Below are 13,599 nucleotides of genomic sequence, written 5' to 3'. Positions count from 1 at the left end.
AGATTTACTCTTAGGCCTGTAATTTCAAATGCCAATTCTTCTATGATACTCTGACAGAGATTTTTTCCATCCCCTTGACTTGAATAGATGAAGCTTTCCAAGTTTTCCTTTTGGTCTGGCTGTGGTGATTTTCATTTCTGCATTGTTTGCCCATTAGCCACCTCTTCTTTTACTTCCATTTTATTGAAACTAGGACAAAGATTTACCAAGATTTTAGACAATACCTAGGACGTTTAATCCTATATTCACACTGGCTTTCCTTGTTCTTTTATTTCTTTTAATTTAGATAGCTTAAGAACCTTTTACTATTTGTTTTAGATAGCTGAATAACCTTTTAATATTTGTTTTAATTTCTTTTGCCAGGTGTGACTCAACTTGACTTTTGAAAATTCTCACTTTTTCCTCTGTACTTCCTGCTTTGTCCATCAATCCTTTTTTTTTTTCTTCAATTCCTTATGGGTTATTCTCATAGTCTTATCCTTTTTTTGAAGTTGTTCTCTAGTTCAGTCTGAAAATCTTCTTTACAAGTTGGGATGCAAATTCCAAATAACTTCTGCACATTTGAATTAGTAACAATCTTCCCTAAATTCAAGTCTTTAAGCTGTTTAGTTCATTTCCCTGATCTAAATAGTTTTCTTAACTTCTCAGTTTGTCTTATAAAATATCTTTAGACAGATCTTAGTTATTCTTCTATAGAATTTACATTAAATTAACTCAAAATACCTTGATGAACATTATTTTCTGTGATTATCTATTCTACAACTTCCCCCTTATTTACTACATTTAAGTCTAAAGTCCATTCAGTTTGATTCCTGAATTAGTAAGAGTTGATACTATTTTCAGTTTGAGGTTTAAGAATATTTAGATCAAATAGATGAATTTTATATATTATTGAGTCATAAAGAAACTAAATGAAACAACCCATGAACTATTAGCAACTGCAACACAAAACTCAGAGGACTACAGGTTACAGAGGACCAGAAAAGGCAAACACAGTGCTTCTCTCTGCAGAAAGGGGAGTAGGAAGACCAGAGCAATTATAGCCCCTGAAAAAATGGAATAATTTATTTTAAAAAGATGATAAGATATAAAACAGCCAACACAGACATGTCAAGAACAGACCAAATTAAATCAATCTTATTTTCCTTCCTGGTGAGAACAGATAGGTCTCATGAATAAGCAGTAGATGTAATAAAACTTTGGTAAATTTTTTATAAATACTCAGATCACATTTTCACAAACCAGTTAAAAAGTGTGGTCTAGATACAGCCTATATTCAGTGAGTGCACATCTTACTGAAAAAAACAGCCTCTAGGGAGGCGCTCCCTATCATTGAGAAGGGATCTGAAACAAGATGCTTCAAGGTCCACCCAGAATCCCAGTGACTTGAATAGCTGGAAAAGCAGAATATACTAATGTTTAATAACACAGCATGTTTGGTAGCATGAGTTAAATGGGAAAGGAGGAGACAGTACAAACATTTCAAAGGACAAGAAAATTTTAAAATCAAGTCAAAACAAAGGGTCAGAATTTAAGCCGTAAATTGAATACAAGTCAATCCTATGCTCTTGCCGAAGGAACAGCACATAGTTGGATAGTTCAATGTCTGAGGCAAATAAATTATTTCATTCTACCCAGTACTAGCTAGATCTCAGCTGAAAAACTGCATACATTTTTAATCATCACAGTTAAAGACAGACATAGAAAATCAAAACACAAAGAAAAGCCATAAGATAAGAAGTTTTAGAAAACATGACCAGCAAGGAAGAGTTGAAGGAAAATAGAAAACTGGAAAGATATTTAACAGGAGTTTTCTAATATATAACAGATTTTATAACAAAGGGAACAATCACCAGTTGTTTTCAAGCACACCGGAGAAGAACAAGACAACAATTTGATCTTCAACAAATAAAATACAGTATACTTTAGGATAAAGTTGTATTGCATTGATTAAACACTAACAAGAATGAGAAGTCTCCAACATCATATGCCTTCAGAAGTGGGTTATATAAGTATCTGTCAAGAAAGATCTAGCTATGTTTCATTCTGTCCCAATCAAGAAATCCTCTCAATATCCCTCCCAAACCTACATTTTTATGATTCTATGATTAGACTGATTTCTATTTACAGCCATAGCCAAATCTAATCCTGGGGTGTGCAGACTCTATAGCATATTCCCAGCACACTAGAAACTAGTTTATTACCCATCTCTAAAGTGATTTTGATTCATAAAGGTTCAGTTTTTACTCTTGCCTTTTAAAAAAAAAAAAGTCTGTTACATTACTAACATAAAATGCTTTACCTTTATTTCTGTCTTTCCTGAGCAGTGCATATCCTTCCGTATCCTATCCAGCCATTTGGCTGCCTGTTAATTTCTGAGCACTCGACTTAGCAATGTTAGTACTGTTCCTCTCATGTCGTATGGGTGCAAGCAATCTTCAAATTATTTTTTAAAGAAAGATGTAAAAGACATGAATTACAATTTGGAGTATTTTAAATGAAACGCATGCAGTAGGATCCTTAGTTCTACTGAAGGAATTCTCTCCCACTTTAGCTAACAATTAAGCAAGTCAGCTGCTGTCCTGTTTTCAGTCTTAGATGAGAATGGAACATTTTGCCAAGTGATTGTGGCAGATACTGGCTGACAAAACAGGACTGGCTGCAGATGGAAGAAGTGACTGCAAAAAAGCTGTAGATGTAAACTTCTGAGGACAGCTGGCACTGATGGAACAGGAACACAGCCAGAAAGACTAAGAGGGAACGTGCCTCCACGTGGCAACGCCTCAGCTCCAGGAATTTGACAACCAGTTCCTACTTCATGAGCATGAAGCGCACACACAAACTATAAGGAAGGTTCTTCTATTGAGTACCTAACATCTTTTAAAATAATGTAATTTTGAAAGACTGAATAAGCCCCAAAACATTACTTCTGATACCAGTTTACTTAATAAATCATATTTTCAATATTTTATATTCAAACAATATATCAGTTTATAAAACTGCAAAGGCATCATTATGAAAGTTTCAAGTCACTCCTGAAATGAGACTATTGTAAACAAAAGAGCATTGAATATTGTAAGCAAAAGAGCAATGAGTATTGTAAGCAAGAGAGCAGTTAACTGTTCTCCCACCTGAGAGACTGTACAGGCTGTGATAAAAATGCAGCAAAAATGGGCCAAGATAAGTATCAGCCCACAGGAAAGCCGTACCTAAGGAATAAGGAGATAAAATCTGCTTGAATGGAAAGCCCCAGGAAGAGAAGGCATATAAGCAAACAGTTCTGGGGACATGTCTGTGAAGAAAGAGGGAATAAGCAAATTAAAGGGGTTAAAATTCACTCCTCTTCCCTTAAGCCAAATATTAAAGAAAATCAGATCCCCCCAAAATTTACATGTGACCCTAAATAAACCTCAAAAGCCTTGCTTCAGACTGTTCCAGAAATGCATCTGAACACTTGGTGGTGGTAGGGTTATCCTTGCTTGAAGAACCAGTGCTAGTCAGAAAGAACTCTCAAGAAATATTTCTAATCGAATCTCCTTCAAGATGGTTTAAAGCACATCAATAAAACAAGGATAAATTATAAACAAAGATTTACTCAGAAGGGTAACATAATCCCCAGTGAAAATGTATGCAACCTCATTTTGGAGACATTAGCAGTCAAAAACTTCATAGCTAGGAGGAAGAATAAAGTCTCTCAAGGTGGGAATGCTGGTAGTTGCATACAGACACACAGCTGGGCAATGGCTCACCCAAAACACTGACTGACAGCTCCTGTGGTAGGGACAGGGAAAAAGCAGAGAAGAATGATTCAAGAAAAGCAAAAGCGGCCAGTGTCCTAGCTAAGTGAGAAGAAACTGAGGAATCTGCTCTTTTCACTGAGCTGGGCCACTGGGAAATAAATCTGGAAAGAACTAGACAAGTCCTCCAACTTCATTCACAAAAATTACGAAATATGAAGAACCTGGGAATCCTGAAGAACAAGACTGCAGAGAGAACAGAAGTCTCTGCAGACCCCTTAAGAAGAAAGATGGTCTCTGAGTGGAGAACCACAGGACAAGAAGAAAAACAAACAAAGTCTGGCTCATGATACCTTCCCACTTAATACTTACAGCCAAGACCACCTAACGAATAGCCCCCAGATTCCTACCAAATTTCAAATTTTGGTCAGAGACTGATAAGATAGAGAGGTCTCTGTACAACCTTCTAACCTATACCCTGTTAACGAAGGCCACAGTCACAATGCATGCAAAATTAATCCATCCCTAGTGTAGAATCAAAGGTAGAGGGAGGTGGAGCAGGAAAACCCATGGCTATGATAGTTGACTTTGCTACAGGATATCCAAAAACAGTTACCTTGTATTACATGGAGACTGAAAAACAGTGAAAACGCACTAAGCTCCACATTCAACAGGCTGGTTTTCTCACAGGAAATACTGTCAGAGAACAAGATTTTTATGGTTTGTTTCATAATTTATTTTTCAATATTATATGGAGTACAGTAGCTGACATCTGTGCTTCAAAATCCACAAAAAGAAGATTTAAGTGAAAGGTTTAGTGAAACTGTCATATTGCATGTTTATATAACTAAACCTTGGGTTTGTCCAAATTGATCTCCATAATGGACAAAATGTTGGAAGCCAATTTTGCCTCATTAGCAATTCTTGATAAGTCAGCAGTGGGTCTGAAAGAACAAACCACTGCATTTGCAACAATACTCCATTTGTGATTTAAGATCTATGACAGATTTGATGCAGCAAAATGGCAAAGAGCAATGAAACTACTCCAAGAATTACAGAGGCTTTATAGAAGCATCCAAAAGTGTTGTCAAAAAGATATGGTCTATGCCTGAGTAACAACTGTTAGCCAGTATACAGTAGCAGTCAATAAGCCTTAGCAGAAGTGGTAAAGCAGGCATCTTGCTGAAACATCAGGTTTATGGATTTTAGGAAGCTCCTGGTGGGATAAAATGAGTAGAAATTTGTCAGGAGACTTGACAAATTAAGGGTTATGAACTAAGGGCTTGCCTCCAGCTTTGAAAGCCAGTTAAGTATTCTGATTTTTTTTTTATTATTATTTTTAATACGAGAGAGCAAGAGCATGCAAGTGAGTGCATGAGAGAGAGAGAATGAACCTATTTGAATTTAGCTTACATTTATATGTATAGATAGCTAAAAAACATGTTTTTTGTACTTTCTCCTGCCACATGAACTGTTTCATTAACAGCAAAAATCAGCTTATTTCCTCAGTGTTATGTCTGAGGAAGTGACACACTGATGTGACTTTGGTCAGCAAACCACATTGCATTACATTTTCAAGAGTGACAATCCTAAACAAAAGTACTTGCAGTGTCCATCACTGTGTAAATACTTCTCTAATGGATGTGGGAATTTTTTCCATTAACCACACTGAGCATGTCCAGGAGACAGTTTCCAGTGACAAGCACTAACCCAAGTATTTTCAGCACAATGGACCCAGTCTCTCCTCCTAACTACAGCAGGTCCACAGCATAACTGGAGTCTTAAGGGAATTCATCTGCCAATACCTAACAAAAAACAAAAAAACCCACATGCTGACCATGTACAAACTGTAATTTTTAAAGGCTTTCAATGCTTCTGGACAGTTCTACTGCAACAGCACACTTTTTTCATCCCCAGCCTGTTACAAGTCTTTGCTTCAAAGCATATGGATGCTAGAGTTTTTCAAATATAACGCTGTCATAATTGGTTAAAAGGTCAAAACCAAGCTTTTCTTCTAGCCTTGCTCATGCACACTTGAATCATATTAGAGTAATTTTCGACATGAATAAAAAAATTACTGGACTGGTACTTGAAAAGTTTTAGCCCAAATACATGGTGAAGTTGCAGACAAACTACAAACAGGGTCTTGTAATGACCGCTGCAATGCAACTCCATAGTTGATAGTACTACCAGCCCTGCTTCAAACAGGGCATTCAGCAAGCTACTGCTTCCTTCAGACTAAAATTGGCCTCACAGTTCCTTTCGGTTCTTGTGAGCAGATGTCTTCCAGGACTTAGACAACATAAATAAATCTAAAGTGAGTAATTACTAGCAGGCTAACAAGGGCCAAGATTCTCCAAGACACAATGTTCAAATGTTCAGCCTGAGGCTTGTGATCATTTTTAACAGACTTCTAAAGAGAAGGAAGATGGGGCTTTCCCTATATGAAAAGCAAGTCCAGAGGGGAAGGGGAGGAAAGGGGAAGGAAAAAGAACTAGGAGAGAAGAGGAGCTGGGGGAAAAGAAGCGGCATCCACCCTTCTTGACTGTATTTATTTTATTTTCCAATCCACCAACTCAAGAAGGTGACACCTTTATCTCCAGCCAGTAACTACAGGAAAGTGCATTTATAGAAATCCACATCTACAAGAGTACAAAACTAAGCAGGTCTAAGCAGGTACACCAAAGAAACTGAAAGTTAAGAAGGAAGATTGCTTCTGGTTCTGTCTGTATCCTCTGATCTGGTCAGCTTTAATAAAGGAGAATGAGTTGATCAGACTTATCTGGAATGTGGCATTTGCGAGAGATGAGCATTTTGCATATTGGCTTGTATGTATATGCAAAACCAAAAAATTGCAGGTTTGAGCCACATCAGTTTGGAAAGTGGGGAAGATAAATACAGCCGGAAGTAAAAATCTGTGCTGAGCTCTGCTCTGTAAGAATGGGAGTCATCCAACATCAAACCTGAATACTGACAGAGGAAATTAAGAGGTCAGAGGTGGCTTTGCACAGCACTCAGGGAGAGCCACAAAGAAAGAACCTTTTGCAGATGACTAAAGAAGGCTCGGAACAGCTTGCATTAGCTAATACTTGCAATTTGATATACAGAAAATATCTATAAAAGCACTAATCTGTAGCAGTCCTGCAAGTTAGTAGCTATTGAGACATTCAAACAAAAATAAAATAGAAAATTCAAGTACTATCATATGCATTTCTTAGAGCAGTGATAAGTGATATCATATATAAACATGTAAGCCACTATTTCAGCAAAATGGTAAAAAATCATTATAAATGCCAGCATATGGTATCAATACAAGATAATGCACAGTAATTAGTTAATCTAAAAAATGCATGAGTAGGAATTTGACTGCTAAATGATTAAACTGGTACATTTTAAAATCTGTATTAATATTTAATTATTGACACTGAGAAAAAAGAAATTCTCTTGATGTTACTTCTCAGCTCTTTCTGATACTCAAAGTAACCTATGTATTATTCATATGAATAGTTTGTGCATATACAGTCAATCACTAGTTAAATAAAAGAATCATTCTCAAATTCCCTAATCACCTCAACAGATCCTAATGCAATATTTTCCATATTTGGGAATCAGAGCATTTTATTTAAAAAATCAGTCTGGCCAAGATGAATACAGTGCAGCCTGAGCAGACATCAGTTCAAAGAATCAGATGTCAAAGTGCTCCCTCTAATGTCCCTTAATCATCACACCAATTAGTGGTTGAATAGTGATGTGATTAAAAAGACTGCTGCTATCCTATACCTATTCAGACTAGCAGAATTCTACATATGTTCTACCAATTAATGTTTGAATAGAGCAGCGATTAGAGAGACATCTGCCATTGTATATCTATTCAGAAGAGAGCTAAACTTGCATATTCATATGCAATGAAGACAAAAATAAATATTTTGCAAAGGTAAACTATACATTTAGATTATAGAGATAATTGAGTTGATTTCCTTTAATGAGTGTTCTCTATTTTACAACATTTGGGATTATTTTTATTTATAAATATATAATCTTTCATCAATATGTTTCTAGAAATGGTCAATTTATTCACTGAAAAAGCATTTATTCATTAAGCTTTCTGATTTCAGACTTTGATTGAACTGGGTTTCATATTTATTTGCTTGCAAGGTGCACAACTTCTGCTTCAACCCATCAGTTATTTGTGAACTTATGCTACATGATGGGGCACAAAAATCATGTGGTATTTTTCTATCTATCTGACTGGATGACAATACTTAAAAGAATAACAAGCTGTTTATAGCTGAAAAAGAATCATCTTACTTACAGGTTTTTGTATGCAAATATGGACATTCATATAAAAACAGGTCATTACAAACTTTTTTGTCAATAAGAATTCCTTCCTACAGATGTTCATATACAGCAATTACAGCAAGAGATGCTATCAAAGTGAAAAGCAGTTTGAAGCTTTAGCAAATGCTCATTATTACTGTTTTAAGAGAGGAAACCTTTCTCTCTGAATTTAAAAAACAATGATCTGTTGTACCTTACAGTAAATCGCATGCCTCGCTCTTCACCACTAGCACAGAACAACCTGGTAGTCACACCTGAAAGTCCTACAGAAAAAGACAAGGTGAAGAATTTGGTTCTCTCGCCAATGGCTGAGAAGAACTATAGAACAATTAAAGAACCTTGCCCAAAATTGATGCCCCTGCAGGAAAGAGCTGAGCTTAAAAATTATTTTGTTCAAGGAAGGGAGACCAGTATTGCACAATGCTGATCAGGCTTAGCAAATGTAAGGACAAAGAACAATGCTGTTACTGCAAAAAAATCAATACTGTTACAGGCTATGGCAATTAACTACAAACCAATTTAAACCCCATTTCCTCTTTGCCTTTGTCTTGTTGAAATACTTCCAACTCTTCCATCTGGAGCAACTTCAACTGTTATTTCTAAGTGCAGAAACTGAAGGAAGTCTGAACACACAGGTTGGTTTGTATCATCTTCTCACCCACCCTTGGTAGATGCCTCCAATGTTTCTTTAGCAAGAAGGCTGGAATAGAGTATCCGAAATTCTCCAATGACTAGTGAATTTATAAAAAAAACTGACAGAATCAGAACCCATGTAATGCCACAAGCCCGCACCTATGCAAGTAAAAGCAGAACTTGGCCCATAATGCCTAGAAATGCTACTCACAGGCAAGCACTTTACTATGCCAGGAATAATGCAAACACACACAGAGTGCCCCAAAAGTTCATGATTTAAAGGTCAGCAAGCAAAAAATATATAGTATAGAGAGATATAGTATAGAGAATATAAAGTATAGAGATGGCCACCAAAACAAAATATATATATATATACACACACACATATGTATTATAGAGTGTGTGATGTAATCACTATTCAAAATGGGAAAGCTTTATGTCAAAAAAAAAATTCGGATGTCTAAAAATTCTGAATTACCTAGGAAAACTCTGAAAATAAGCAGAGTCCTCACAGTATCCACACAGTTCCTTCCTTTGTTTAGGCTTTCTCTGTAAATTAGATGACATAACGACAAAAATTTTGCCTCCTCCAAGATTTACTATTAGTATAGAAAAGCTCCGAGATGGCTATCTTTAACTTCTCGTGACTGACAGAAACCCTTATTTTCCCACACACGCTGGTGGATCTGTTTACACCAGCTGTCAGCATGACTCAGGCGTTATCACCCCAGCAGTAACACTTAGCTTTAGCCCCATTACCCAGGATGACTCAGCAATAAGGAGTTTACATACCCTAATATAAATTGGAGTTAAAATTTCCAGAGGAAAGCTCACTGATCTTGCATCTACTGCTACAACTTGATTTTACACCAAAACCTGCTTGCTAACACAGAAAATAAACAGTAATTCTCATTGAAAGCATAACTGAACCTTCGCTTAGGAGAAGGCTTTTCCAGCACTGAGGAAAGGTATTGACACTTAGTTTCTACTTTAGAACTCATTTAATGGGCAACCACAAGTGTCGCGAGGGCTAGGAGTTAAAATTTCACTTGTGTAATTATTCTGAGGAAATATGCAAGTCTGCCATCTGGAAGTATATTAGACATTACAAAGTCACTGTGTGTATGCCTCAGCAGATGCAGCTTTTGTTCAGAGTTTTGAGGGCTGTTAATTTAATTAGTTTTGTATTTTCATACTCCCACCCTCCCTCCAACAGTAATTCTACACAGGCATCAGTACAGCTTCAAAAGAACCTAGAGCTAGAAGCCAGCTTCAGACCGTAAGGAAATGCAAACATGTACACTTCCCATGGACTCCAAATAGTTTGACCTGTTCATAAACAGGCCTTAATATTACTGCCAATGGCTTTTTAGACCGTAACACCAAAATATGCTCAACATATGTTTTCCTGAATTAGCTTCCTTGATTTAAGAAGGCTAGGAAAGGATTATATCATTTTCTTTGTTTATTGCAACCACTTATCAACGGTGACCTGGAGAATGCAAAAAAAGTCTCTTGCTTTCTGCTAGCATCCTTTATGCAATGGGATACCAGACAAATGTTTAGGTTTGATTTTTTCAGTTCTGTAGAGTTTTTCTGCTGAAGAATAAACTGGGTAGTAAATCTTGCACTGTAAAATCAATTACATATTTCTGAGTAAAGAAAAACGTTTGACAGTCCTAAAAATTAGAATCATTACTGGCCTAAAAATATTGACTGTCCCTTCAGTTTCTTCTAGCATTTTACATTTCTCATCATTGCTTGCACACTAAGTAACATGACATTTCTACCTGATAATTCACAACATACAGTGTAAAAGCCACCTGTGATCAAGGTGTGTACATATTCAGATGTACAGATATACGTATTCTGGTTACCTCTAATCTTTAAAACTGCAAGGTGTACAGCGCAAGACATGAGAAGACCTATGTCAGTGCAAGGTCCTAACTCCACAGATCTCCATGCAATAACACAGAACTCCGAGACCAAGCTGTTGAATAGGTTGTAAATCTATGCAAAAGCATCACCCTGCAACATTTGATGACATTCAGAATCTCCTTTCAAATGAAAATTCAGCCAAGATGCACAATCTAGCGACGAACCTGAAACCAGTGCTGTTTGCATAGCCCAAGTAGTTGAGGCTTTGGGGCTCCAAGAGCTTTTGAGACACAGTGAGGTACACTGGGCTAAGAGGAAGAAAGCGGGAGGAGTGACAGTTTCTAGGCAGTCAAGCACTTTCATGATTAACAACAAAATCTTGAAATAGCAGACATTTTATGAATGAATAAATTGAATATGAAAATCAAACAAGGAAATGGCTGATATGGGGGACAGCTTAGAGATAGCCAAGAGTGATCTTAAAGGCTACCAGCTTTAGAAAACTGTGTGTACATGTGCAACACATCCACTAGTAGAGTATATAGGTGTATATATGCTATAGATTGAGCTTCAGCTAACCAGGATAATTTATGTTGGAATACCTGATGAGGTTATTACACATAGGTATCTGCCTGCCCTGCTGCATGGATACCTGCACTTCCTATCAAACAGTTTCTGAAACACATGAGTTTACAGCCCAGTACTGATTTCAGGTCGCCTGAAAACATAAGGCTGTAAACCACAGATGTCCAGGAGCCGCTCGCTGAGCAACTCAACTATCTGTGCAGCAGGAACAGACAGCTGTGGGCAATAACTTTATCAGACATCCCAAAAGAATCATCTCTGTTCACAAATTGAAGCCTTGCATCTATGCTACTTTCCAATTAATACAGCATTATATAATTTAATAAACAAAATAAGAAAATAGAGATATTGGCTAGGATTTGATAAGACAGACATTCTTATAATCAATGTTGAAAAACAGGAAAATATATTAGAGTAAGGCTGAAATACTGAGGATACCCTGCATCACTCCTCCCAGCAGATAATGGTAGTATGTTATGTCTTCACAGATAAGAGAAACTGGATCCCCTTGATTTTGAGAAATTGAGAAACTTTGGAGGGTTTTAATAATAAATCAGTGTCAACTATGAAACCTTTATTTTCCTATTTAGCAGGAGAAAGTGTTTTGGTAACACTATGAAAGGACACCATAACATTATACCCAAGAGGGAAATCGCTTACAGAGATGAAGTAGTACTCTGCCTAAAAGTCCTCTGAGTTTAGAGGATTATCCAGCAGAATTTGTAGGAAGACAGCAGAAGGCTGTCTACAGGCTTTCTAATCAGCTGGCAGATCAAAGAGACAACAAATTCTGGTAGGATTAGTCAAATATCACACTGAGACCAGGAACCTAAATACCTGGAGAGAAAAAGAAGATATCTAACAGCAGGAATATTGAAAAATTTAGCCAGTTTATGATAAAAAATATTTATTCTAAAAAAACTATTCCCTGAAAAATGCAACAGATAAGATCTAAAATCCAAAGTCAGATTTTAATCTCAGCACTCGCTATGTATGTATGGTGGGTTCCCCTATTTCTGTACCGAAATAATAGTACCTCTAAATGTCTCAGGAAGGATAGTGAAGTGTTACTCAGAGTTACTCTTGGAAAACAGAAACAAAACGAGCAATTGGAACAGAAGAGGTAGCTGATGCCCTCTACCCAGCAAGGACGGCTGGCTCCGCGAGCCTTGGCAAAGGTGGCGAGCTGGCTATGATGCTTAATACTGATCAGCCTCTATAACAAAAGGGAAACTGTTGCATAAAAGACCTACCAAATCACCAAAAGGTAGAAGGTATGGCATGTACAGGTTCTGAAGAAGTGTAAGTCACTGATGACAAGGTACAAAGTACTTTTATATCCACAGCAACAGAACTATGAGCCAAATTTAGCTACTGAACAACACAGGAAACTCAAATCTAAATATCTTATACAATTGAGATTTCAACCTTAATGATTTATTGCATGTTCCAGATGCAATAGTAAATGTGTACTTACTGAACAGCTTTTATCAGAATTCCTTTTCCATTGCTTCTTGACTTGTTTCTTTGCTGCAGTTGAATGGAGGGTTGCATGAGTCTGCGTTCGGGGATTTAAAGCCAGAATGTTCTGCAGAAAGAGAAGAGAGAATATTAAAATATAAATAAAGAGTTCCAAAAAATAGTAAGTTCAAAGCTTCTTAAACCATCACACCTCTCTCTCACTTATTTACAGTACTAAGCAAAAATAAAATAGATGACTCAGTACTATAGACTAAATTCATACGAATTTGTTCAGATTTGTATTATGCATACCATTTAGATTTTGAATATTTAAAGGCACTTCTAGGACTGCTAGAAAACATTGTTACAACTAGTGGCCAGTGTTGTCTCCATGATAATGGTTTCCATTCCCGGACATTTATTACATACAGTATATGAAAACACGTGATTCTATTTCATTATATTGCTCCAAATAAAACTTGTAAAGTAAAGCAAAGAAACAAAAAGATTTTAAAACAGCAAGGTTAGGTATGGCTGTTTAATTATTTCAGTATTTTCCAACTTTCCCTTCACAGGGGCATGTTTCTACACCTAGTGAACCAGCAAGTTAACTTCACTGTGAAGTAATTTGATTTCTCTTACCATACTTTTATTTGCAAGGACACAAACGACGTTTGGAATATAGCAATACTTTTAACTGACAGTGACAGGCTGAAGACACAGGCAAGATGAAGTTTGTAATATCTGTCATTAGACCAGTATAATGTGGAAAAATTAGGCCTTTGGGAACACAAGTTCTTCTTCAAAGGAATCAAGTGACAGGTTTCTAGTACCAAAATTGACCCCATTTAAGTCAGGGGGTCCGTGTGAACACTGCGCAACTGCCAGATCCAGATTCAGGTCTCTGCTAGAGACCCAAAACAGCAATATTGTTAATTGTAGCTCCTGGAATTGGTTTTGAAAGTTT

At 36.8% G+C, this 13,599-nt stretch overlaps 1 protein-coding gene across 2 annotated transcripts in view; it reads right to left on the bottom strand.

Moving 5' to 3' along the window:
- DPYD (dihydropyrimidine dehydrogenase) overlaps positions 1-13,599 on the bottom strand; it is a 382,796-nt gene that overhangs the window by 348,213 nt on the left and 20,984 nt on the right. For both annotated transcript variants that reach the window (XM_067300877.1, XM_013961321.2), the window contains exon 2: positions 12,649-12,759. In XM_067300877.1, the coding sequence (XP_067156978.1) occupies positions 12,649-12,759 (111 nt within the window). The remainder of the gene's footprint in view (positions 1-12,648; positions 12,760-13,599) is intronic.

This window comes from Apteryx mantelli, chromosome 8 (assembly GCF_036417845.1).
Source record: "Apteryx mantelli isolate bAptMan1 chromosome 8, bAptMan1.hap1, whole genome shotgun sequence".
In the NCBI taxonomy this organism is placed as follows: Eukaryota; Metazoa; Chordata; class Aves; order Apterygiformes; family Apterygidae; genus Apteryx; species Apteryx mantelli.
The sequence above is the reverse complement of the archived record's forward strand: the minus strand, read 5'-3'. Positions and strand labels throughout refer to the sequence as shown.